The sequence below is a fragment of the Argopecten irradians genome, chromosome 11 (assembly GCF_041381155.1).
Source record: "Argopecten irradians isolate NY chromosome 11, Ai_NY, whole genome shotgun sequence".
Lineage (NCBI taxonomy): Eukaryota > Metazoa > Mollusca > Bivalvia > Pectinida > Pectinidae > Argopecten > Argopecten irradians.
In genome coordinates, this window is record NC_091144.1 from 38070000 (window position 1) to 38093006 (window position 23007).

The 23007-nt window shown below is 34.4% G+C and overlaps 1 protein-coding gene across 1 annotated transcript in view; it reads left to right on the plus strand.

Annotated features, from left to right (window-relative positions):
* The first annotated feature begins 1076 nt into the window (after positions 1–1076).
* LOC138335491 (structural maintenance of chromosomes protein 3-like) overlaps positions 1077–23007 on the plus strand; it is a 30527-nt gene continuing 8596 nt past the window's right edge. Inside the window, exons 1-26 of the mRNA XM_069284604.1 lie at positions 1077–1201; positions 1677–1752; positions 2848–2885; positions 4132–4272; positions 4544–4623; positions 5253–5331; positions 7017–7134; positions 7782–7896; positions 8525–8585; positions 9193–9273; positions 9779–9943; positions 10367–10488; positions 11350–11494; positions 11795–11863; positions 12620–12723; positions 16286–16385; positions 16728–16888; positions 17404–17545; positions 18007–18157; positions 18728–18947; positions 19402–19483; positions 20155–20346; positions 20813–20996; positions 21250–21320; positions 22013–22102; positions 22300–22386. Of these exons, the coding sequence (XP_069140705.1) occupies positions 1187–1201; positions 1677–1752; positions 2848–2885; positions 4132–4272; positions 4544–4623; positions 5253–5331; positions 7017–7134; positions 7782–7896; positions 8525–8585; positions 9193–9273; positions 9779–9943; positions 10367–10488; positions 11350–11494; positions 11795–11863; positions 12620–12723; positions 16286–16385; positions 16728–16888; positions 17404–17545; positions 18007–18157; positions 18728–18947; positions 19402–19483; positions 20155–20346; positions 20813–20996; positions 21250–21320; positions 22013–22102; positions 22300–22386 (2889 nt within the window). The 5' untranslated portion in view covers positions 1077–1186. The remainder of the gene's footprint in view (positions 1202–1676; positions 1753–2847; positions 2886–4131; positions 4273–4543; positions 4624–5252; positions 5332–7016; positions 7135–7781; positions 7897–8524; positions 8586–9192; positions 9274–9778; positions 9944–10366; positions 10489–11349; positions 11495–11794; positions 11864–12619; positions 12724–16285; positions 16386–16727; positions 16889–17403; positions 17546–18006; positions 18158–18727; positions 18948–19401; positions 19484–20154; positions 20347–20812; positions 20997–21249; positions 21321–22012; positions 22103–22299; positions 22387–23007) is intronic.

Genomic DNA, 23007 nt, shown 5'->3' on the forward strand with positions numbered 1-23007 from the left:
CTGGTAACAAAATATATATCAAATGAAGTCAAAGAATATACATAAACGGTATAAAAGTATGTTTTAGTTTCATTCATGTTCCAGATTCATCGTTGCTACAAATATTGCAGAACAATAACTATCAGAAGTTGGGCATCGAACAAGCATTTACAGAATCGAATAATTAGTAATCAGGGAATCGAATAAGTAATGACATCCTCTATAATCCAGGGGTTCCGTTCACATACGATCTCTACACCGTTAAGGACTATCTCATATATATAGTAAAGCTAAAGGCAACAGAACAGGTAATTTAGTCCTTCGGTGTACATAAAAAAGCCGTATAACTGTAAGCTGCGGTTGACTATGTCTATTTGAAGTTGGGCGTCGCTCTCTCTCAGTAGCCTTGAAAGGAAATTTTTGCAGGCCTGTGATTAGTTCAGATTTGTTTCCCTGAGCTACTTTCACTTTTACTATGAGTATGTTCAGGGGTGTAGAGATCGTATGTGATTGAAATCCCTGGAGTATCGAGAATGATCAGTAGGCTGATTACCGTGGGTAACCGACGATGCTTCGGACGTGAATACGTTCTTCAAAATTATATTATTTTTTATGTATATATAAATGAAATTCGTGAACAATATTTAAAAGTTACCGTAAATCAATGTATTTATTTGTATATTCTATCAAGAATTATCAGTGAAATTTAAGATTGAATAAAACTTTAAGTTATAAATGTTGTATTTGTTAAGTTAAAACATATTAACTGACCGCTTTAGAAACTAGTAAAAAAACAAAGAAGTAATCAACTACTGTACTTATTGCAAGCTAGTTTATCCGTGCACTAAGGGAGGTAACTCCGATAGATTATTCTTTGCATGCCCCTTTGGCCTCTTGAAAGTATTCCCGCCTTTTGTGTATAGGCTCGCTTAAAACAAACAAAATTGTTATTCTTTCCTTTGAGTTTATGACCTCAGTTTGTTATATTCAATTATGCAATGAATATAATTAGATGTTGGTATAGAAATTGATAACATTACTATTGACATTAATCACTTCAAATTTGATTTGTATTTTTATTTCTATGTACTTAAGCGACCCAATCTATTTGCCGCCATTTGCAATTTGTAAACAAAAACTTCGTCGCTGATTTTATGTTTTCTTGGACAATTTATCGATATGATACTGTATTGATCCAAAACTGATAATGTATATCAAGCAGGTAAGTGAAGTGAGGATGATGCATTGGTGCAATTGATGTTCTTGTGGAAATCGACTGAATCTTGCCGATTTATTGAACGACGTCAGGAAAACTGACAGGGACGCGACGCCAATCTAAAATGCAATATAAACAAAAACATTCCATAATGCACGTGTATGTGTGTGTTTATGACGGTTAAGTTTGATTGACATTTAAAGCTATGTTTTGATTGTTTGTAAGTGGCATGCACACGTGTATAATTTTCTGTAATTTCACGATTTATAATGTGCTTTCATCGTTTGCAAATCCTCATCAAGTCGAGGGATGTAATGGATAGCGATTCATCTTCTTCATTATCTATCGGCCGCCAGACCGTCGATAACGATTTGTGACCCGGGTATTTATACAGAAATTGTGATCTATAAATGTATTTGAATATCTTCGTTAGTCGGCCAATTGCAAAAATAACATTAGAAATGTGTTTAATCCTTTTCAGGTTATTATCCAAGGTTTCAGAAGCTACAGGGACCAGACTGTGGTGGAGCCATTTAGCCCTAAGCATAATGTCATTGGTAATTAATTTAATGTTTTGCTCTAAAATGCTGTTTTAAATATCGATCCTTTTTGAGTTGGGAAGTCATAACGGTCTTACAAGTTCAACACGTTGGGGACACTCATGTATATGCAGGATAGTCCTTCATTTGAGTAACAGTCCTGTATTTGAGGGATAACAAATTGCAAATGCAGGATTCTGTGAAATAAAAACTGATAAAGTTGTTTTAAACATTGTTATCAAAAAAGGGCATCATAATTTTTACACAGCATTATTACTTATACAACTTTCCACCTTATTACTCAAATGGAAACAAATTCCATTATCTTAATGTTTATAAAAGTCACAAATAAAATCACCTCTATTGCTTACAAAGGGGCTAAAAAAAGAACAGAGGTAAAAGTCAATCAACCATGACATTTGCACTAAATTTCCCTGATAAATATACACTGTAGTCTATGGAGAGCACCTATAATTGCCACTTTATTACAAAGTGAGATAATAGAATTCAATAGTTCATACAACCAAAAAAAATACAGTTTATGGCTATCTGGAAATTATGAGGCCCTTTTTTGATACAAATTTTTTATAACAACTTTATCAACTTTCATTTCACAGAATCCTGCATTTGCGTAACAAAATTATCCCTCAAATACAGTACTATTACTCAAAATAGAAATGAAGGACTATCCTGCAAATACGGGAGTGTCCCCCAACCTATTACAACTGGTTACAGTTCCGAATTGGTCCAGGAATGAATTTGGATTATTGTAAACCAGCTGAAATATTTCGTCCTTTCAAATATAAAATACAATGCTTACTATGCTTTGATTTTTTAAAGACAGTCTCAACTTACGGGGCTAATTTTCTTAATCTGATAATTGAAGAAATACTGGACTGGATCGTGAAGTACATTCCATTTACATAATAATTACATAAATGACCTCATTTTATCTAGACTGAGAATTCATATTACCTACCATTTTATGGAACAACCAGCACAAACTAAATCATGAGTTATCTACTACAAAAGCATTCTGCAATATGATGGAGGTATAAGGTTTTAATTTATATTCTGTAATAAAGCTGTACATATTTATTGCTATCATTACAGTTGGAAGAAATGGATCCGGAAAAAGTAACTTCTTTTATGTGAGTTTTAAATTAAATTTTGTTGGTGAATAATTCAGAATTCATAAACCTTATAAAAAGCATAGTAACACATGTATATATAGCCACAATTACCTTTCTAAATTCAGAAAACTATTCACTATTCTCGGATGCAGAATTCTTTTCAGCATTAGATGTTTGAGTTAATACAGTTAAAGGGACAATTCAGTCTAAGAGAACATTTAAAATTTGTATATATATCAGATAAAACAACTTCTAATGGAAATTAGATCAGTCGGTTTTACTGTGATATGCCTGAAAAGCCCATGGTGGTGACATGTGTGTGAAATATTCAAACTTGCTCGCTGTCCGCCATTACACACTGTGGTCGAACTTCTTGTATGCCGAACCCTGTCCCTTGCTCGTAAAGTAATGTGTCACTCTTTTATTTGATGTTACATGCTGTTTTTACATGGATCTGTATAGCATCAACAAAACAACCTTTTATCAGGACAGCTTTTCTTTTCCTCAGCAATATTAAAATTTGGGAAATATCACATTGTAATTGGGAAAAAATATAGGGGGTTTTGCATTGGGAATGGGGTCGTTTACCGATCCCAGTTACATAAAGAGAAAAATCACTGTTTTATGACCCCATTTATGGAACAAATAGCACAATACTCTGTCATTAGTTATCAACTACAAAAGCATATTTGCAATATATGATGAGGAAGTATAGGTTTTAATTTATATTCTTAAATAAAGCTGTACATATTTTAATTGTTATCATTACAGTTGGAAGAAATGGATCCGGAAAAGTAGAAACTTCTTTTATGGTGAGTTTTGAATTAAATTAAAATCCAAAATTAGTGAAATAATTCAGAATTCATAAACCTTATAAAAAATGCATAGAACAATACATTTATTCATATTTTGCTATTTCTTGCAAAATTTCAAAAGAATTTGCCTGAGTGAATTGTCTCTTTAAATTGATCCAAAAAAAAAAAAAAAAAAAATTCTGAAGAGTACAGAAATCAATTCTGAAGCTAATTGTATTTTTCACAATGATCATGCTTATCATAATTTGAAGTAATATATAAAGTTCACTCGTTAAAAGACTTGATTGTGATGTAAAAAGTTTATTGCTTCCATAAATTCTTTGAGCTTCACAAGTCGCATAGAACCTTATTTAAAAAACTGTTATTGCATAAACTGTAGTAAATTTTCATTTGGTGAAATTTCAGCTTATTCAAAATATTCTTCACATCTTCTGTAATTCCATTTTCCAGCTATCCAGTTTGTGCTGTCAGACGAGTTCAGTCACTTGAGACCTGAACAGAGACAGGCATTGCTGCATGAGGGCACAGGGCCTCGCGTCATTTCTGCCTTTGTGGAAATAATATTTGACAATAGTGACAACAGAATACCTGTAAGTTAGCGGGAAGAAAAATTGGAATATCATTGTTCTATTGAAGCTATATATGTATCTAAATTAGAAAACCTCATAACTATATTAAATTTATTTTGATCTAGAATTTGTATTTTTGGTCACGTAAATCCAGCTTAGGACCAACTATATTGAATTTTATAATCATAAGTTTGAAGTGGCAAATATCAGCAAACTGATCTAATATCAATAAGAACTGATCAAAAACTTGTTATTATTTATGATTAATTTCTATTCTTTATAACTTTTGCAGATTGAAAAAGATGAGGTGGTTCTACGACGTGTCATTGGATCTAAGAAAGATCAGTATTTTCTTGACAAGAAAATGGTCACGTATGTATTAAATTAATATATATTTGCTACTATGTTGAAAATGGATTTTGTGGAAGATTTTTTGATGAAAATGCATAATAATCATTCTTTGCAATTTCATCATTGTTTCCTTTTAAAGCTAAAGTGAAATTTTTTACTTCAATAATCAATCTGAAAAAAACTACCGACAGAACACTAACATTAGTTGGTGAAATAAAGCCTAGTAATCAGTGATTTTCTTACTCAATAATTTCGAGGGTCTGTACCTTTTCAATTGGGTAAAACTTACATAGTATTTTTCATGAAATATATATATTTTAAAGAGTTTTTCTTTATTTGGGAAAATATTTACATAAAATCGGGAAAATACAGCAAAATTTCTCAAGAAGAAGGGACCTTTATTCGGCCCCAAATGTATCTAAAAAAAATCACTGGTAATAGGCGGAGTCATGTAGGAGATAAACAGGTAACTCAGAAACAAAAATCAGTATGAAATTGGTCTTTTTATTCAGAAATAAATCTACCTTTTATTCAGAATCGAGCATTCATTACAATTAATAGAATTAATATTCTGTTTTAAAACATGGAAAAGTCATTTTAAAATCCCCATTGTACAATTACGCTGAATGTGAAATATTAACGTTTTCCAGGAAAGGTGATGTTATGAATCTCCTAGAAAGTGCTGGCTTCTCCCGGAGTAACCCCTACTATATTGTAAAACAGGGAAAGGTATGTACTAAGTTTGACCCCGGAGTAACCCCTACTATATTGTAAAACAGGGAAAGGTATGTACTAAGTTTGACCCCGGAGTAACCCCTACTATATTGTAAAACAGGGAAAGGTATGTACTAAGTTTGACCCCGGAGTAACCCCTACTATATTGTAAAACAGGGAAAGGTATGTACTAAGTTTGACCCCGGAGTAACCCCTACTATATTGTAAAACAGGGAAAGGTATGTACTAAGTTTGACCTCGGAGTAACCCCTACTATATTGTAAAACAGGGAAAGGTATATACTAAGTTTGACCCCAGAGTAACCCCTACTATATTGTAAAACAGGGAAAGGTATGTACTAAGTTTGACCCGGAGTAACCCCTACTATATTGTAAAACAGGGAAAGGTATGTACTAAGTTTGACCCCGGAGTAACCCCTACTATATTGTAAAACAGGGAAAGGTATGTACACTAAGTTTGACAATAAAACTCTCAACTGGTGACAAATTATTTCATAAAGGTATTGGCAGATTATAACCTGCTGACAAAGATCACTGTCGGTACATGTATTAGCTAATACATGTACCGACAGTGATCTTTGTCAGCAGGTTATAATCTGCCAATATAGCTTGACAAAATGTTACAAGTACAACATCTATGAATTGTTAGGCCTGTATCCCAGATTGCTTCACAATCCATAGCCTTTTCAATTGAAGTGCTTAATACATTCCTAAATACAGGTACGTGTTTTCACAAAAGAAAAAAAAACTCACAGTGTTTTGTCTGGTAGACAGAATACACCTTAGATGTATTTTTTCATAACATGATTGAGTAACTGACCTGAGAGTACCTTAAAGGGACAATTCATTCTAAGAGAACATTAAAATTTGTACATATATCGAAAAAAACCAAGTTCTAATGGAAATTAGATCAGTCGGTTTTACTGTGATATGCATGAAAAGCCCATAGTGGTGACATATGTGTGAAATGTTCAAACTCGCTCGCTGTCCGCCATTACACACTGGTAAAACTTCTTGTATGCCGAACCCTGTCCCTTGCTCGTAGAGTAATGCAACTTAAAAACTGCTCAAATCGCTCTGACAATTATGTGTTTACCTTATTAGGTGAATTGTCTTGCCTAAAAATCATTTTATCACCTTCTCAGTGGTTATGTAGTTCATTTGTTTAACGTGCGTTATTTTGGCTCGGGTATGGGTACAGCGTCCATATTGTACCTGCTTAATCGTATTGATCAACAATTTGATATTTCAACGATATTAATTAAAATACTTAACAATGTCGAGGAATTTGTCAATGTTTTACGTTACATGTTTCATAAGAAATGTAGAACAATACATTTATGCTATATTTGGCTTCTTGGTTATGTAAAAGAATTAGCCTGAGTGAATTGTCTCTAATATACAAACAATTGAATACATTGTAAAATTTTGTTGTGCCAAATTTTGTTGCTTTCATGCCAAGGGTCAAATAGGCCAAAATCTAGCCATATCCAAACTATTCGAATTTACGGTACCTAACCATACTAATGTATTCAAAACATGACTTAATAATGTTGAAGATCCAAAAGTACTTTGACCCAATGCTAAGTCTCAATACTACAGCACTAACTTTTTCAAACAGAACTTAAAATAAATTAAACAGAAAGGAGGTAATATAATCATGATTATAAAATTTTACAGATTAACCAAATGGCCACCGCTCCAGATTCACAGCGATTGAAGCTATTGCGTGAAGTGGCAGGTACAAAAGTTTACGATGAGCGGAAAGAAGAAAGTAAAGTCATTCTCCGAGAATCAGGTAGGTATATTTGTAAAATGTAATTTATTACATTAATCATATCTGTTGTCTATGATATGAATGATGGGCAGAATATTGGTATTCCTGGTTCTTTATTTTAGAACCATAAATTTCCAACTGTTTAAGAATACCTTGGACCTTCAATTAGCCAAACAGATGCACACCCAAATCAAATTTGTTTTCTGATTTCTGTTTGAATTGTGAGTTTTCCGTATATTGAGGTCCAGATTATTGCAGTGCACTGCCATTAAGTTTCAGCTGAGGCAACACATTACTTTTTTCAGTGTGCCAGATAAGGCTTAACATGTTCACCCCTGAAGACACATTTAGACTCTTCTAAATCAAAGACTAGACCTGTCCATTATGAAATTTCAGGAGTGAATGAGTTAAGCTTAACTTACCAACCAACTTGTCAGGCTAATTACCTTGGATTTAACAGCATAGTCTTTCTAGGACAATGACTGGTTTCATCCTGAAGTGTGCTTCGACAATTTCATGGATGCAGCTGTGATTGAACCTTATATTAAATTATGAATTTGTTAAATATGAAATATTTACACTACTTTACTACATTTTAATAGATGAATATAATTACTTATCTTTGTTTTTACCAAGGTTTGATCATTTTTATTTTTTGTTTCACACAGAGGGAAAAAGGGAGAAAATTAACGATCTGCTGAAATATATTGAGGAAAGATTAGCAACCCTGGAGGAGGAAAAAGAAGAATTGAAAGAATACCAAAAATGGGATAAAATGAGAAGGTAAACCATCATGATCACATTCTGTACTTTTTGAGAGTAAACAATTTATTATCCCTGAAAATATGGTCATTGGAATTTTGAATTTGGAGGACAATCCCTAAAATTTTCTGTATGAAAAATTACGACAGAAAACGGAAATAAATTTCAGTTTTAATGTTCAAAGGGCCACTACTTTTCCGAAACGGCTTTTAATTTTTAATATGGGAAAGGAAAACGAGATCGATAATTTTGTAGAGTCGCAAAAGTTATTAACTTACCGTTTATACTACACGTATCATCACTTTCTGAACAATTCAATTAAAATAAATAAAAAGTTAATTTTCATAACGCGGGTCGCCTTATGTTTCCCGCTGTTGTCCTAAATACCGCTCGATAGTTGACTATCACTGCACCAGACTGCAAAACAGCGAAATGACTCTCCACTGTTTTCATATATAACGCAGGAAATCTTGCATATGTTTGGTGTTAACCTCATACTAGGCCATTGGTATATTCTGATATTATTAATGTTTTTTGAGAAACCTTTATATTTTGCTCCGGAAAGGTAGTGGACCTTCAATAAAATGATATTGTATAATTAAACAAAAGCTTGAAAGACTTGAAAATGTTGTCATTTTGATTCTTACAGATCACTAGAATACACGATACACGACCATGAGTTGAGAGATACGAGGAAAAAACTAGACGATGTAAGATATTGTCTTTCATCTATTTTTGGTAGACAAGTATTTAAGACATAAAAGTGTGAATGCGGAATTAATTTGCATCATAAAGATATTTAAGACACATGTAACCATCATGCATGATTAATATTAACTGTAATATACCTGTCAGCGCTTTAGCTTGGTCGGTTAGTGTAAGCAAGAGGTCTAGAGTTCAACATAGTGGAGGTAGGGATCAAAATTTTGTAAAATCAAGCATTCTGTTACTCACATATTTGAAAAATAAAAAACTTAAGATAACTCATAATACTTATTTACTGATTATCACTTTAATTTTATGATTTTTATAATGTAATTAAAAATTAGAAAATAAAAGTATTCCAAAAAGTCATGTCAGAAGCCCAATTTCCTTTTAGAGCTATGCTTGCAAAATATTAGAAATGAAGGTCTCTATGAAGTTATTGAATATAAAAACATAGAAATTTATCAAGTTCTCTTATTGGATATTAGAAACAGCTAAATATGACTTGTTTTAGCTATGTCATCATCATAGCATCAATGTTCTGTCATTAGCAGTTGGAATTTTAGTGTTGTTAACTGTTTTTGAAAGCATGTTAATTTCTTTTTATTACAGCTTCAAGAAAAACGAGAAACCAGTGGAGTACAGACACAAAAATTACGGGATTCACAGCAAAATGCCAATGATAAAGTCAAGGTAAGTAAACAGGGGCACAATAAGTAAAATATGAATGGAATTAGGGAATGAATGAAGTATTATCGATCAACACATAGGAGGAATATGAAAATAAGGCAGTGAAAGGGACCGCTGATTAAGAAACAATGTAGCATAAACAGGAATCCCCTGTGTATCGTAATTATTTAAATTACTGGGGATAAATCTATTAGAACATCGCTGTGAATGACCTGTGAATTTCTGGGTAAAATCAATTGTTTATATCGTTCAATTGCTTCCTTATTTATTTTACTTTTATGCCACCACCATGAAATGAAAAAAATAGGTGCACGATATTCAATATTAACTATCAGATTAATGTTTCGTGAATTTTCGAAAATGATATGTATTAGGTTTAAAGATTTCATATCCAATATTTCTTTCATGTGGCAATAAAATCAAATTAATGTTGATGCTTTGCAATTGTTTCCTACAAAAAATTTATCAATAAGATGAATGACTTGTAACATTCTCCTTTTTTGCCAAGGCTATCAATAAAGACCTTCGAGAGCTAAAGACAAGAATGCAGACTATTTTAGACGAGAAAGAACAAATTGCATCGGAAAACCAAGATCTGACAAAGAGGAAAGCGAAGCTAGAACTCAATATTAAAGACATCCTGGATGATTTAGAAGGCGACAAAAAAGCAAGGGTAGGTTTAAGATTTAAGCATTGGTTGAAGAAAAAGATTCTGTGCAGGAATCTAGGATATGTAAAATATGTGTTTATTTCCTTGAAAAACATAGGGATATTTAACAAACTATATCAATTAACACAAAATACATTTCATTAATAAAAAAAAAAAGTTTTATAGATGACAATAATATTTTTCTCCCTATTTCCAAGCATTGAGCATCTACAGATGTTATTATTTAGTATAGTATTAGTCATGTAGCTGCTTGGATAATTGAGTTCATACAGATGGGTTTATGATATCAGAAAGTAGAAAGTTGGTATTTAAGTAACAAATTACTTTGACGTTTTAATTGATGCTTCTTTTAATAAGTTCGATTTTCATGAAATTGCTATTGCCAATGATAGTAAATGAATTGCGACATTACATTCATTTTTACAGAAAAAAACAGAAGAGGAACAAAAGAAAGTGAATGAGAGAATAGCAAAAACACAGGCTTCCCTTGAAGCCATTACACCACAGTACGAAGCCCAGCAGAGTCGAGAAGAAAACTGTACACAACAGTAAGTCTTAACTGTAACCAGATTATCTTCGGGCAGAGTCAGACGGAAAGTTTTTGTTTGGCTATTAAATAATTAAAATGTCATCATAATTTTGTTAATTGATTGAAAAATTTTGAAAAAAAAAATTATTGAATGAGATACAAATTGATTAAAAAACAAATTCTTATTATCCGAGTAAATAACACTATTCTATTAAGGGTCACATTTTTTAAAATAAAAATGACCATTATCCCTGCTTTACTTCATTTCAATATCCATGACCTTTAACCCTGCTTTACTTCATTTCAAATCCTTTTTTTCCACCTAACTACATCAACTGAAATCACCATTTTGTCATAGCATGCACATGTACCCTGGTACATGTCTCTATGAACAAAATGACTACATGAATGAAAATTATTCGGACAGCTCTTGCAAATTCTTGTGGTCATAAAGAAATTATTTGGAGGCAGCAATTTGATTGATCAATTAGAAAGGTCACCAGAATGTGACCCCTAATGAAAAGTTGTCAGGTCCTCTCAAAGAATCAGGATCTGTATTTTAATCGGATTATAAAATAACAGTCGGGGTTCTTATAAGTTTTTCAATACATGGATGAAAATTAATAATAGGTGGTTGGGAGCTGCAGGCCCTCGTGGTGGCCAAAATTTATTTCTGCCAAAAATAGCCGGTTGTAAACAAGGAAATACACGTCTGTTTTTTCTGGCAACCAGCTTTTAACGAGAACTCTGACAGTAATAGATTTTGGTATGTACACTATCATATTACTTGAATATAATATTTCTCTCATTTGAGTTTACTCATTTGTTTAAACTTTAAAGGTAGTGTAAAGAAACCTAATAATCTGAAATTACTTTCTAGGTTATCTTTGGCTGAACAGAGAAGAAAAGAACTTTATGCAAAACAGGGTCGGGGGAATCAGTTCACATCCAGAGATGAACGTGATAATTGGATTAAAAAAGAGCTAAAGTCACTGAATCGGGCCATTAAAGATAAAGAGGAACAGGTAAGTCAACGTAATGGACGACGGACTGGAGGTAGAGTTGTGGAAATATCTTGGATATTATACACCTAGCACTCCTTGGAATCTTAACCACATGGACATGGCATGTCATGATTACATTATAATGTATTCAATATAAAATTTATCTGAATGATAATGATTTATGGAAATCTTGGAAGTTATTATTGATAAGAGTTATGTCTATCTTGTAAAGAATATAATCCCTCTTCTGGCAAGGAGGAAAGATAAGTGATAATTTTATGTATACATCCTGTAAATTATATGTTTTCTTTGAAAATTCAGATTAAAAGACTGCGGGAAGATTTGACAAATGACACAAAAAGAGCGGAACATTTAAAAGTCAATATACAGGTAAGTTAATCCTAATCTGATGTCATAATCAGATGATCTATTTCTTTGGCAGTATTAATACATTTTGACTTCTGCTACTGCTAATAATATTACAAGTTTGAGATTTACACATATCAACTCTATTCTAATAGAAGTTATGCATAGAAATTTTATAGCACATTCGTTTAAATACTCTGTCTTCCAAAAGTTATGTTATATATGTCAAAATTTGCTGGCAATATGTATCTGAGAAAACTCCCAAAAAAACAATTAACGAGTTAGAGAAGATAAACAAGTTGATAAATAATATATACTGTTGCCTTATTAAAAAGGTTTACACATTTCTGTACTTATATTTGTAAAACTGCACATGTAATAGAACTTTTGCATGCCAATATCAATTAAAGCCTGAAATGTTACTGTACACAGGAAGTTAACGTGAGGGGAAATTTTTACGTTAATTATGTGAAAGTCTTTTCGGCGCAAAATTTCCCCTGCAAGTAATATTTTGTGTCTATATGAAGCTATGTCACAAAAAGTTTACATTCATATTTATCATGAAAAAAATAAACGTCGCACAATTTTTACACTTACAGATTGCGAAATTAAACACTCAAAAATATCCGTGTTTACAGAAAGTTTGATGAAATTGTCAAAACTTTGGGTGTTCTTAGAACACTTGATGAAGAAAAGATACTGAAAGACAAAGGAATGAGGATAAAGAAATCTTGTTGATAAAGAAATCTTGCACATAAATGAATTGTTGATTGATTTCAGGATATCAGTAGTAAGACGGACCAGAACAAAGATATTATTGACCAGAACCAACGGAGTTCCTCGGACATGAAGAAGGAGAAAGAAACCATTCACAATGAGAGAAAGTATGTATAGATGATCCTTGTTAGCTCAAAAAATTAATAAGATAAGTCTTAATGTATCTGATCTAATGCCTTTTTACAGACATTTCTAGTTTAAAGAATAAAATTAATGCACACTCATTACTTAAATAACCAAATCTTGTTTGCATACAGATTTCTATGCATACAACTTAGCTATTTACTCTGGCGTTTCACGATATCTTCAGAAACCAATGCAAATCCATAGAGTGTAATATCTCAGAGTTGTGCATGTGGACTTAACCACAGCACGTAATTAATTACACTTGCAGTTTGAACTTCAGTTTTACCTTTGTATGTTTGATAGCAGTAAAATGAAAATCCCTAGTTTTAGATTGTAACAGAATATTGTTAACTCATTCTTGACTATTATAACTTTTTTACAGAAATGATTTTCAGTTATTTAGTTGAAGTCAGTGTTTTTATGTGAACTCTAGAAATATTGAAGATACGAAATGCCTCAAATTTCTTTAAAAATTGTTAATTTGGTAGGTTCAGCTATCTTCCTTAAAAATGTTCAGCGGTGTTTTTAGGTCATCTGACCCGAAGGGTCAGGATGACCTATAGTCATCATGTTTCGTCCGTCGTCGTGCGCCGTCCGCCGTGCGCCGTGCGCCGTCCGCCGTGCGTTAACTTTTCACATTTTGAACTTCTTCTCAAGTTTGACCAGTGGGATTGAGCTGAAACTTACCTGAAATGATCCTGAGATGGTCCCGACAAAGTGTTGTTATTTTTCGGGTCGATCCGAAATCCAAGATGGCCGCCACAGCCGCCATCTTGAAAACACATTTTGAACTTCTTCTCAAGTTCTACCGGTGCGATTTGGCTGAAACTTGCATGAAATGATCCTGACATGGTCCCGACAAAGTGTTGTTATTTTTCGGGTCGATCCGAAATCCAAGATGGCCGCCACAGGCGCCATCTTGAAAACACATTTTGAATTTCTTCTCAAGTTCTACCGGTGCGATTTGGCTGAAACTTGCATGAAATGATCCTGACATGGTCCCGACAAAGTGTTGTTATTTTTCGGGTCGATCCGAAATCCAAGATGGCCGCCACAGCCGCCATCTTGAAAACAACATTTTAAACTTCTTCTCAAGTTCTACCGGTGCGATTTGGCTGAAACTTGCATGAAATGATCCTGACATGGTCCCGACAAAGTGTTGTTATTATTCGGGTCGATCCGAAATCCAAGATGGCCGCCACAGGCGCCATCTTGAAAACACATTTTGAACTTCTTCTCAAGTTCTACCGGTGCGATTTGGCTGAAACTTGCATGAAATGATCCTGACATGGTCCCGACAAAGTGTTGTTATTTTTCGGGTCGATCCGAAATCCAAGATGGCCGCCACAGCCGCCATCTTGAAAACACATTTTAAACTTCTTCTCAAGTTCTACCGGTGGGATTTGGCTGAAACTTGCATGAAATGATCCTGACATGGTCCCGACAAAGTGTTGTTATTATTCGGGTCGATCCGAAATCCAAGATGGCCGCCACAGGCGCCATCTTGAAAAACACATTTTGAACTTTCTCAAGTTCTACTGGTGCGATTTGGCTGAAACTTGCATGAAATGATCCTGACATGGTCCCGACAAAGTGTTGTTATTTTTCGGGTCGATCCGAAATCCAAGATGGCCGCCACAGCCGCCATCTTGAAAACACATTTTGAACTTCTTCTCAAGTTCTACCGGTGCGATTTGGCTGAAACTTGCATGAAATGATCCTGACATGGTCCCGACAAAGTGTTGTTATTTTTCGGGTCGATCCGAAATCCAAGATGGCCGCCACAGGCGCCATCTTGAAAACACATTTTGAACTTCTTCTCAAGTTCTACCGGTGCAATTTGGCTGAAACTTGCATGAAATGATCCTGACATGGTCCCGACAAAGTGTTGTTGTTATTTTTCGGGTCGATCCGAAATCCAAGATGGCCGCCACAGCCGCCATCTTGAAAACACATTTTAAACTTCTTCTCAAGTTCTACCGGTGCGATTTGGCTGAAACTTGCATGAAATGATCCTGACATGGTCCCGACAAAGTGTTGTTATTATTCGGGTCGATCCGAAATCCAAGATGGCCGCCACAGGCGCCATCTTGAAAACACATTTTGAACTTTCTCAAGTTTCTACTGGTGCGATTTGGCTGAAACTTGCATGAAATGATCCTGACATGGTCCCGACAAAGTGTTGTTATTTTTCGGGTCGATCCGAAATCCAAGATGGCCGCCACAGCCGCCATCTTGAAAACACATTTTGAACTTCTTCTCAAGTTCTACCGGTGCGATTTGGCTGAAACTTGCATGAAATGATCCTGACATGGTCCCGACAAAGTGTTGTTATTTTTCGGGTCGATCCGAAATCCAAGATGGCCGCCACAGCCGCCATCTTGAAAACACATTTTAAACTTCTTCTCAAGTTCTACCGGTGCGATTTGGCTGAAACTTGCATGAAATGATCCTGACATGGTCCCGACAAAGTGTTGTTATTTTTTCGGGTCGATCCGAAATCCAAGATGGCCGCCACAGGCGCCATCTTGAAAACACATTTTGAACTTCTTCTCAAGTTCTACCGGTGCGATTTGGCTGAAACTTGCATGAAATGATCCTGACATGGTCCCGACAAAGTGTTGTTATTTTTCGGGTCGATCCGAAATCCAAGATGGCCGCCACAGCCGCCATCTTGAAAACACATTTTAAACTTCTTCTCAAGTTCTACCGGTGCGATTTGGCTGAAACTTGCATGAAATGATCCTGACATGGTCCCGACAAAGTGTTGTTATTATTCGGGTCGATCCGAAATCCAAGATGGCCGCCACAGGCGCCATCTTGAAAACACATTTTGAACTTTCTCAAGTTCTACTGGTGCGATTTGGCTGAAACTTGCATGAAATGATCCTGACATGGTCCCGACAAAGTGTTGTTATTTTTCGGGTCGATCCGAAATCCAAGATGGCCGCCACAGCCGCCATCTTGAAAACACATTTTGAACTTCTTCTCAAGTTCTACCGTGCGATTTGGCTGAAACTTGCATGAAATGATCCTGACATGGTCCCGACAAAGTGTTGTTATTTTTCGGGTCGATCCGAAATCCAAGATGGCCGCCACAGGCGCCATCTTGAAAACACATTTTGAACTTCTTCTCAAGTTCTACTGGTGCGATTTGGCTGAAACTTGCATGAAATGATCCTGACATGGTCCCGACAAAGTGTTGTTATTTTTCGGGTCGATCCGAAATCCAAGATGGCCGCCACAGCCGCCATCTTGAAAACACATTTTGAACTTCTTCTCAAGTTCTACCGGTGCGATTTGGCTGAAACTTGCATGAAATGATCCTGACATGGTCCCGACAAAGTGTTGTTATTTTTCGGGTCGATCCGAAATCCAAGATGGCCGCCACAGCCGCCATCTTGAAAACACATTTTGAATTATTCTCAAGTTCAACCGTGCGATTTGGCTGAAAACTTGCATGAAATGATCCTGACTTTCTTATTCAAAATCCTATTCTCTGACACAGATAAGATCAAGACAATATTATATTGTTCCTTCCAGTGCCATGTGGAGACAAGAAAACTTAATGCAACAAGAGTTAGTTGGTATTCGCGAGGAGCTCAGTAAAAAAGAACAAGCTCTACGATCAATGACTGGAAAGGTAAGGAAATAAATTGATAACTTGTCTATGATTTGTAAATCTGTTGTCAAGAAATTACATGTAGGTAATGTCTACAAATTTGAATACAAAATAACAGATTACAAAATCTGTAGAAAATCATTGTCATTACTATAGTCAATTTATTTCTTAAACTGTGTTGACCAAATTTGAATTCTTAGTCAGTAAATGTTATTTATAACTGTCAAAGGATGAAAATACAAGGGATATCTACTCAAGTATGTGCAATGAAGGTAATATGTTTTGAAAGTGTTCTTTTGAAATGAAGAATATTTGTATTGTTTGTGACATCTTGAGATGTTCTATTATGAATCTTTTCAACAGGCAATATTGAATGGAATAGATAGTGTTCAAAAAGTGATTCAGTCTTTCCGTGACCAGAGGAAATTCCCAGAGGTGTGTGATGGATATCTTGGTATCATGATTGAAAACTTAGACTGTGACAAAGCATTCTTCACCTGTGTAGAAGTAACAGCCGGCAGCAGGTATTTATTCCAGAGAATTAATTACTTCAATAACTTAGATCAGGGTTTTCAAATTCCTGTTGCGGTGTGTGTTAACATTGATAAGAAAGATAACCAGTGTTTTGTTGAAATTCATTTACTTGGAGATAAACCATAATGAGAACCCCTCCCCTCTTCTGGGGAAGGAGTTAAGTTAAATAAATGCCCCTATCCAAACTTGTGATGCTTTCAATGTCAGCATTTTATCCTTATTACATAAACTTGCAAGTTTTGCAAATGTATGAAAGGAGGCATATGCAAGTTAGACATATTAATGTGTAATACAGAAAGAGATTAAATATGACTTATTTTGCGACGGATTAATATGTGCCATGAATACAAAAGAGTGTTAAAATATGGCTTATTGTGGATAGATGAATGTGCCATGAATACAGAAAGAGTTAAAATATGGCTTATTTTTCATCCACAACTTTACTTACTACGACAAAACAGGTACATGAAACTATTAATTGTTTACATATCACTTTCGTTTTCAGATTATTTCATCACATTGTCGACACAGACAGAACCGGTACAAAGATCCTGGCCGAGATGAACCGACTCCGACTACCAGGGGAGGTAACCTTCATGCCTCTCAACAGACTGGACGCTCGGGACACTCCATATCCTAACATTAGTGTGAGTAACGAAAACAACAGGAAATGTACAATGATATTTGAAAATGAATGTGCAAAAATACATGTAACAGATTGGTATACATTGACAAGCTTCATCTTTTGTCACAAGTTGGAAATAATTACAGGAATTATAAATCAAAATTATATTTGCGAAATGACATCATGCACAAATGAGACCTAGGGGCTGTAATCAGCTCTAATAGCGGAAAGGTGTTGAAAGCATTAATCTGAGACTCTTTAAAAAAAAATTCAAGGAACTAAATTGAATTTTGATAGACAAGACGTATCACCTTTTTAAAGGCCGTAAAAACCAAAACAAGGAATGTGTAATGATTTTGTTGTCAGTTTCTGCTAATTAATTTGCTACTGAAAGATAAAACAGATTCGTATTATGCCATGTAGGTTAAAAATGTTTTCAGAATAATGAAAATTACAATTACATTTTTTTCCTTTTCTTTGTAGGATGCCATCCCCATGATAAGTAAGCTTAACTATGATCAGAAATTCTCTCGTGCAATAAAACATGTGTTCGGCAAAACACTCATATGTCGGAATATTGAGACGGCCACCCAAATAGCTCGAACACAGAATCTGGATTGCATAACATTAGATGGTAAATATTTTTTCTGCATTGCTTTGCTTGATCATGGAAATTTTGTTTAAGAATATTCTCCTTTAGTAGATCTATAACGGGTTTCTTTGTGATCAAGATTCTTTGACTTTCATTTGTTATGTTTTAATCAGAGCTTCTAATATCTTAATGAATGAGCTGAAATTTACTGTTTCTGCATCTTAGCTATCAGCTGCTTATCAGTATTAATTTATATAATTTATCATTATCTATAAGTACTGATATAATTTCTCTTAAAATATCATCTTAAAATAATAGCACAATATCAAATTTATTTTCTGTTGAATCCAAGTGCCCTACAGGGTTTGGTTTTGTGATTTTGCTTAAATTGTAGTCACAATCACCAGAAAGTATAATGGGTCATCTTTAGTTCCTCATTCACCCCTGTAGACACCTTTGAACTCTTCTAATTCAAAGGATAGAACAGTCCATTATGATTTGTCAGGGGTGAACATGTTCATAAATTTCACAATGTTCATATACCTAGGTTTACTTCAGTACAATTTGATCATCTATATGTGTGGCTTTAATTTGACCATTGTTGTGTCCCAGGTGACCAGGTAAGTCGTCGAGGGGCGCTGACCGGTGGATTCTACGACACGAGACGATCCAGATTAGATTTACAGAAGAGTAAACTAGAATTACAACAGAAACTGGACACACAGGAAAGAGAGTACTCCACTCACAAATCCAAACTGGAAGTCCTGGAATCAAAGATCAACAACCTTGTTAGTGAAATGCAGAAAACAGAAACCAAAAATAGCAAAAACAGGTATGAATGTTTTTTGTTATTTAAAAAATATCGTCATAAGATGACATAATTTGGTTCAATTGTGGATCGCCAGCTTTTAATTATACCGCACATGACTTTGCATTTTGTATTGTATATGGTACAATGTGTGCAAGCATATGTCGTTTCATACTGCCTGGCGATAGTTTGATTCATAATATTATGATCAAAAATATTTATTTCCATCCCTTAAAAGTTTAAAGCTAGTGATTTGTACATTTTGAAAAATGAAAATAAGGCATACTTTAATAATTTAAACCAAAAAGGGATAGCTACCATAAGGAGACCTGTGTTGTGAAGAACTGTCGGGATATGAGTGTTGTAATTGACTTAAAAACAAATCCTGACATTGATTATTCTATATAAAAATGTATCAGTTTGAATGAAAACTGCAATGATGTCATATCTTAAACAAATATCACTAATCGATTCACAGAGATACATTTGAGAAAATGAGAGCAGATCTACGATTAATGACAGAGGAATTACAATCCATTGAGAGATCTAGATCACCCAAGGTCAGTATTTTTCTCTGCATTTAACAATGAAAATCATTTAAGTCACAATTTTCCTCTTTTCTGATAACACACAAGATTACTGGATTGAGAATAGTGGTTAAAAAAACCTCAGAAATACTTTGGTAATCTCTCTGGAATTTAGTTCATATCAAATGACAGTACTTGCAAAATTTAAATAAATGATTGGTGGGGTAGTTAAATATTCAAATCTTGTTACCTCCAGCAGAAACTTTATAGTACCATATTTGACCTAGTAAACACCCCGGAGCTAAAAATTGAGAAAATTGAGCGGCGCATAATGGGATAAAACATCTCACAAAAACTATGGCACAATGTAGGCTGTATACCAATTTACGAAAGAAATGAAATAAAGAAACTGTTTGAATACTTAGTGTCCAAAAAAGCAAGAGGGAGCATTTATAAGGATACTGGACATTTTTTTTGTTCAAATATGGTATATATTTCATGTGAGTTGAAATGTTTGTGGCTAGCTAACTAATTTTGTAAGTTTGTTAATTTGTATTAATAAGATTATGAGGTAAAAAGTCTACTTTATATTATTGAATGCTAAAAGTAAGTTCGATAGAAGCAAATCAGTTATGATTGCTTGATTAGTAGCATTATTCGTTCTTGGAAAACCTTTTGTGCAATATTGAATCTCTCCTCCACAGGAGAAGAGCGTGGCCAGTCTACAGACCAGTTTAGAGGCGATGCAGGGATCGGCAGCTTCACTTAACGAGGAGTTAGGCTCCGACTTACTATCACAGCTGAGTGTAGAAGACCAGCGAGAAGTAGACTATCTCAACGATCAGATCAAACAACTCACCCAGCAGAATAAAGAGGCCCTCACAGAGCGCATACGGGTAAGGCTTTCATCCAGAAATTATTTAAATAAAAATAATAAAATTAGGGTAACCTTGTCACTTGGAAGTCAATAGGGCGATGAAAAATTTTAATATTTTGAGATAAATATGTCAAATAAATTAGTGTTCCTTGGAACTATCGCCATCCGATAACATATGGCCACCTGTGCACAGCATCAACTGAAGACTGATTTTTGTTCTAATTATAAACCAAATTTTGAATGGAAGAACATTCTTAGTTATGAACGAACACATGCAATCTGCAGCTGATAATTTGTATCCAAATTAAACATTATAGCCAACCTCATTGTAATGCCAAAATAGTCCTGAACAAAATGTGGTAGTATAATGAGTATGACTGTACTTCGAGATAAGCATTGTCATAGAGTTATCAATGTTTGAGACCATTAGTTTGACTTCTATTTCAAAAACACCAGTGAAAGTTATTATTATTTCTTACGAACAGCTCGAAGGCGAGAAGAACAAATTAGAAAATTTACTTCACAATAACCTGATGAAGAAGCGAGACCGGATAATCCATGAGCTACAGGAAGTGTCAGAGGAAGATCGGCGGGAGAGACTAGAGACACTGAACTCTGACCTGTCTACGGCCGACGACAGAATTGTTGATCTCAAGGGTCAATCCAAAGGTAATGTCGAGCTCCTTTAAAGCACACATATGTCCTGAGTCTGCTGATACACAGATACTTTTGTATGTGACATTGTGATTGAGAGATGGATGATATATTCATGATTTGTTTCTTCAGTTTCTTCACAGCCTTTACCTAGTAGTTGAGTTTCCTCATGCTTATTGTAAAGTGAATATTCTTAACGTTAGAAGACGATATTTTGAAGAACATTGAAGTACATCGAAATAACATTGACTTTCCAAATCTGTTTCAGAACTTGACGACCAGTTAGATAAAATGAATAAGGAACAGAAGAACTTACAAAACAATTTAGAATACTGGAAGGTAAGTTGTATTGATTTAAGCCTTAAACACAATTTTCACAACAAGTATGTCACAATATTTTAGCCACTTGGCCGCCGTAGCCTCGTAATCTAAAAACGCTGATCTATGTATTGTAACTTTCTTGTTAGGGTCAAGTTTGATTTAGACTGGCCTTTGTATAGTATTTTCAAAAAATTTGAATTTCATGTTTGATTACAAAGTCATCTTAACTCCTTTACCCCTGAAGACACATTTAGACTCTTCTCAATCAAAGACTAGACCAGTCCATTATGAAATTTCAGGGATGAATGAGTTAACAAAATGTTACTATTGTTGACCTGTGTGATCATGCAAGTTACCTTTAGCCAATCAAACTGGAAGTTCATCACACTTTCTAAACTTACTTAGGTTTGCTTTTACTGGCTCCAATTTCTCGAAACTAACATGCAGACTTAGGTCAAAACTTCTGTTTTTCTCCTTATCTAACTTATACGAAAAACTTTGACTGAAGTCATTTTTTATCTAAAGTTTGTTTCGTGAAATTAGGGCCTGTTATGATGTTCAAATGTCAAGGCCTTTGTAACAGAAAATATATAAAATGTGTTTTTGCTTATTAAATTGCAGTAATTATAAGAACATCTACTTCCATTGAATTGTATGAAAATCATTGTTTAGTGCATATGTACTGTTATTTCATGTTTTTATCTTGTCAGGGCCAAGAAAAAGATAGCCATGAAAAAATCAGTGACGATGCTAAAGAGTTGGAAAAGATGACAAACAAACAGTCTTTGCTATTGAAAAAGGTAAGTGCTGCTGACAAGATCATTTAACAGTTTATTTGAATCAAAAATTGGCAAAAAAAATTTCAATGTTATCAAACATATGTGATTATTTACATTGTAAACAAATTATACATGTATGTATGTCAATGCAGTTATAGAATGCCTCATTTTTATTCAATTTTATAGAAATATAAATAAAGTCTCATTTCCTTTTACAGAAAGATGAATGTATGCGGAAAATTCGAGAACTTGGATCATTACCCAGTGACGCTTTCGAAAAATACCAGAATCTAAGCTTAAAACAGGTTTTACTTTGATTTGATTTACTAATGATTGTCTCCCTTGAATTGTCACCTGATTTGATGCTGATTTTAATTAAGTATCTCCCTTTGACAACGCTTGACTTAACAGCTGTCTACATAAGCCGAACAATAATCAAAAGTACTTGCTAGAACATCCATCTGTCTATATCATCGCTGTCTATACTGGCTGCTAGTTTATAAAGAATTGTTCCACATTACCGCAAACTATTTTGTAGGTCATGCGACAGATAGATGGACAAGTCAGCTAGACTGTAAATGAAATCCTAAAGAAATGTTATCTTTTCAAAAATCATTTATTCTATAATTTTTGAAATTCTAGTTTTGTAAAAAAAAAAAGAAAAAAATGGACAATTTATATGCAGGTTTTTTGTCTCCCTTGAATTGTCACCTGATTTGATGCTGATTTTAATTAAGTATCTCCCTTTGACAACGCTTGACTTAACAGCTGTCTACATAAGCCGAACAATAATCAAAAGTACTTGCTAGAACATCCATCTGTCTATATCATCGCTGTCTATACTGGCTGCTAGTTTATAAAGAATTGTTCCACATTACCGCAAACTATTTTGTAGGTCATGCGACAGATAGATGGACAAGTCAGCT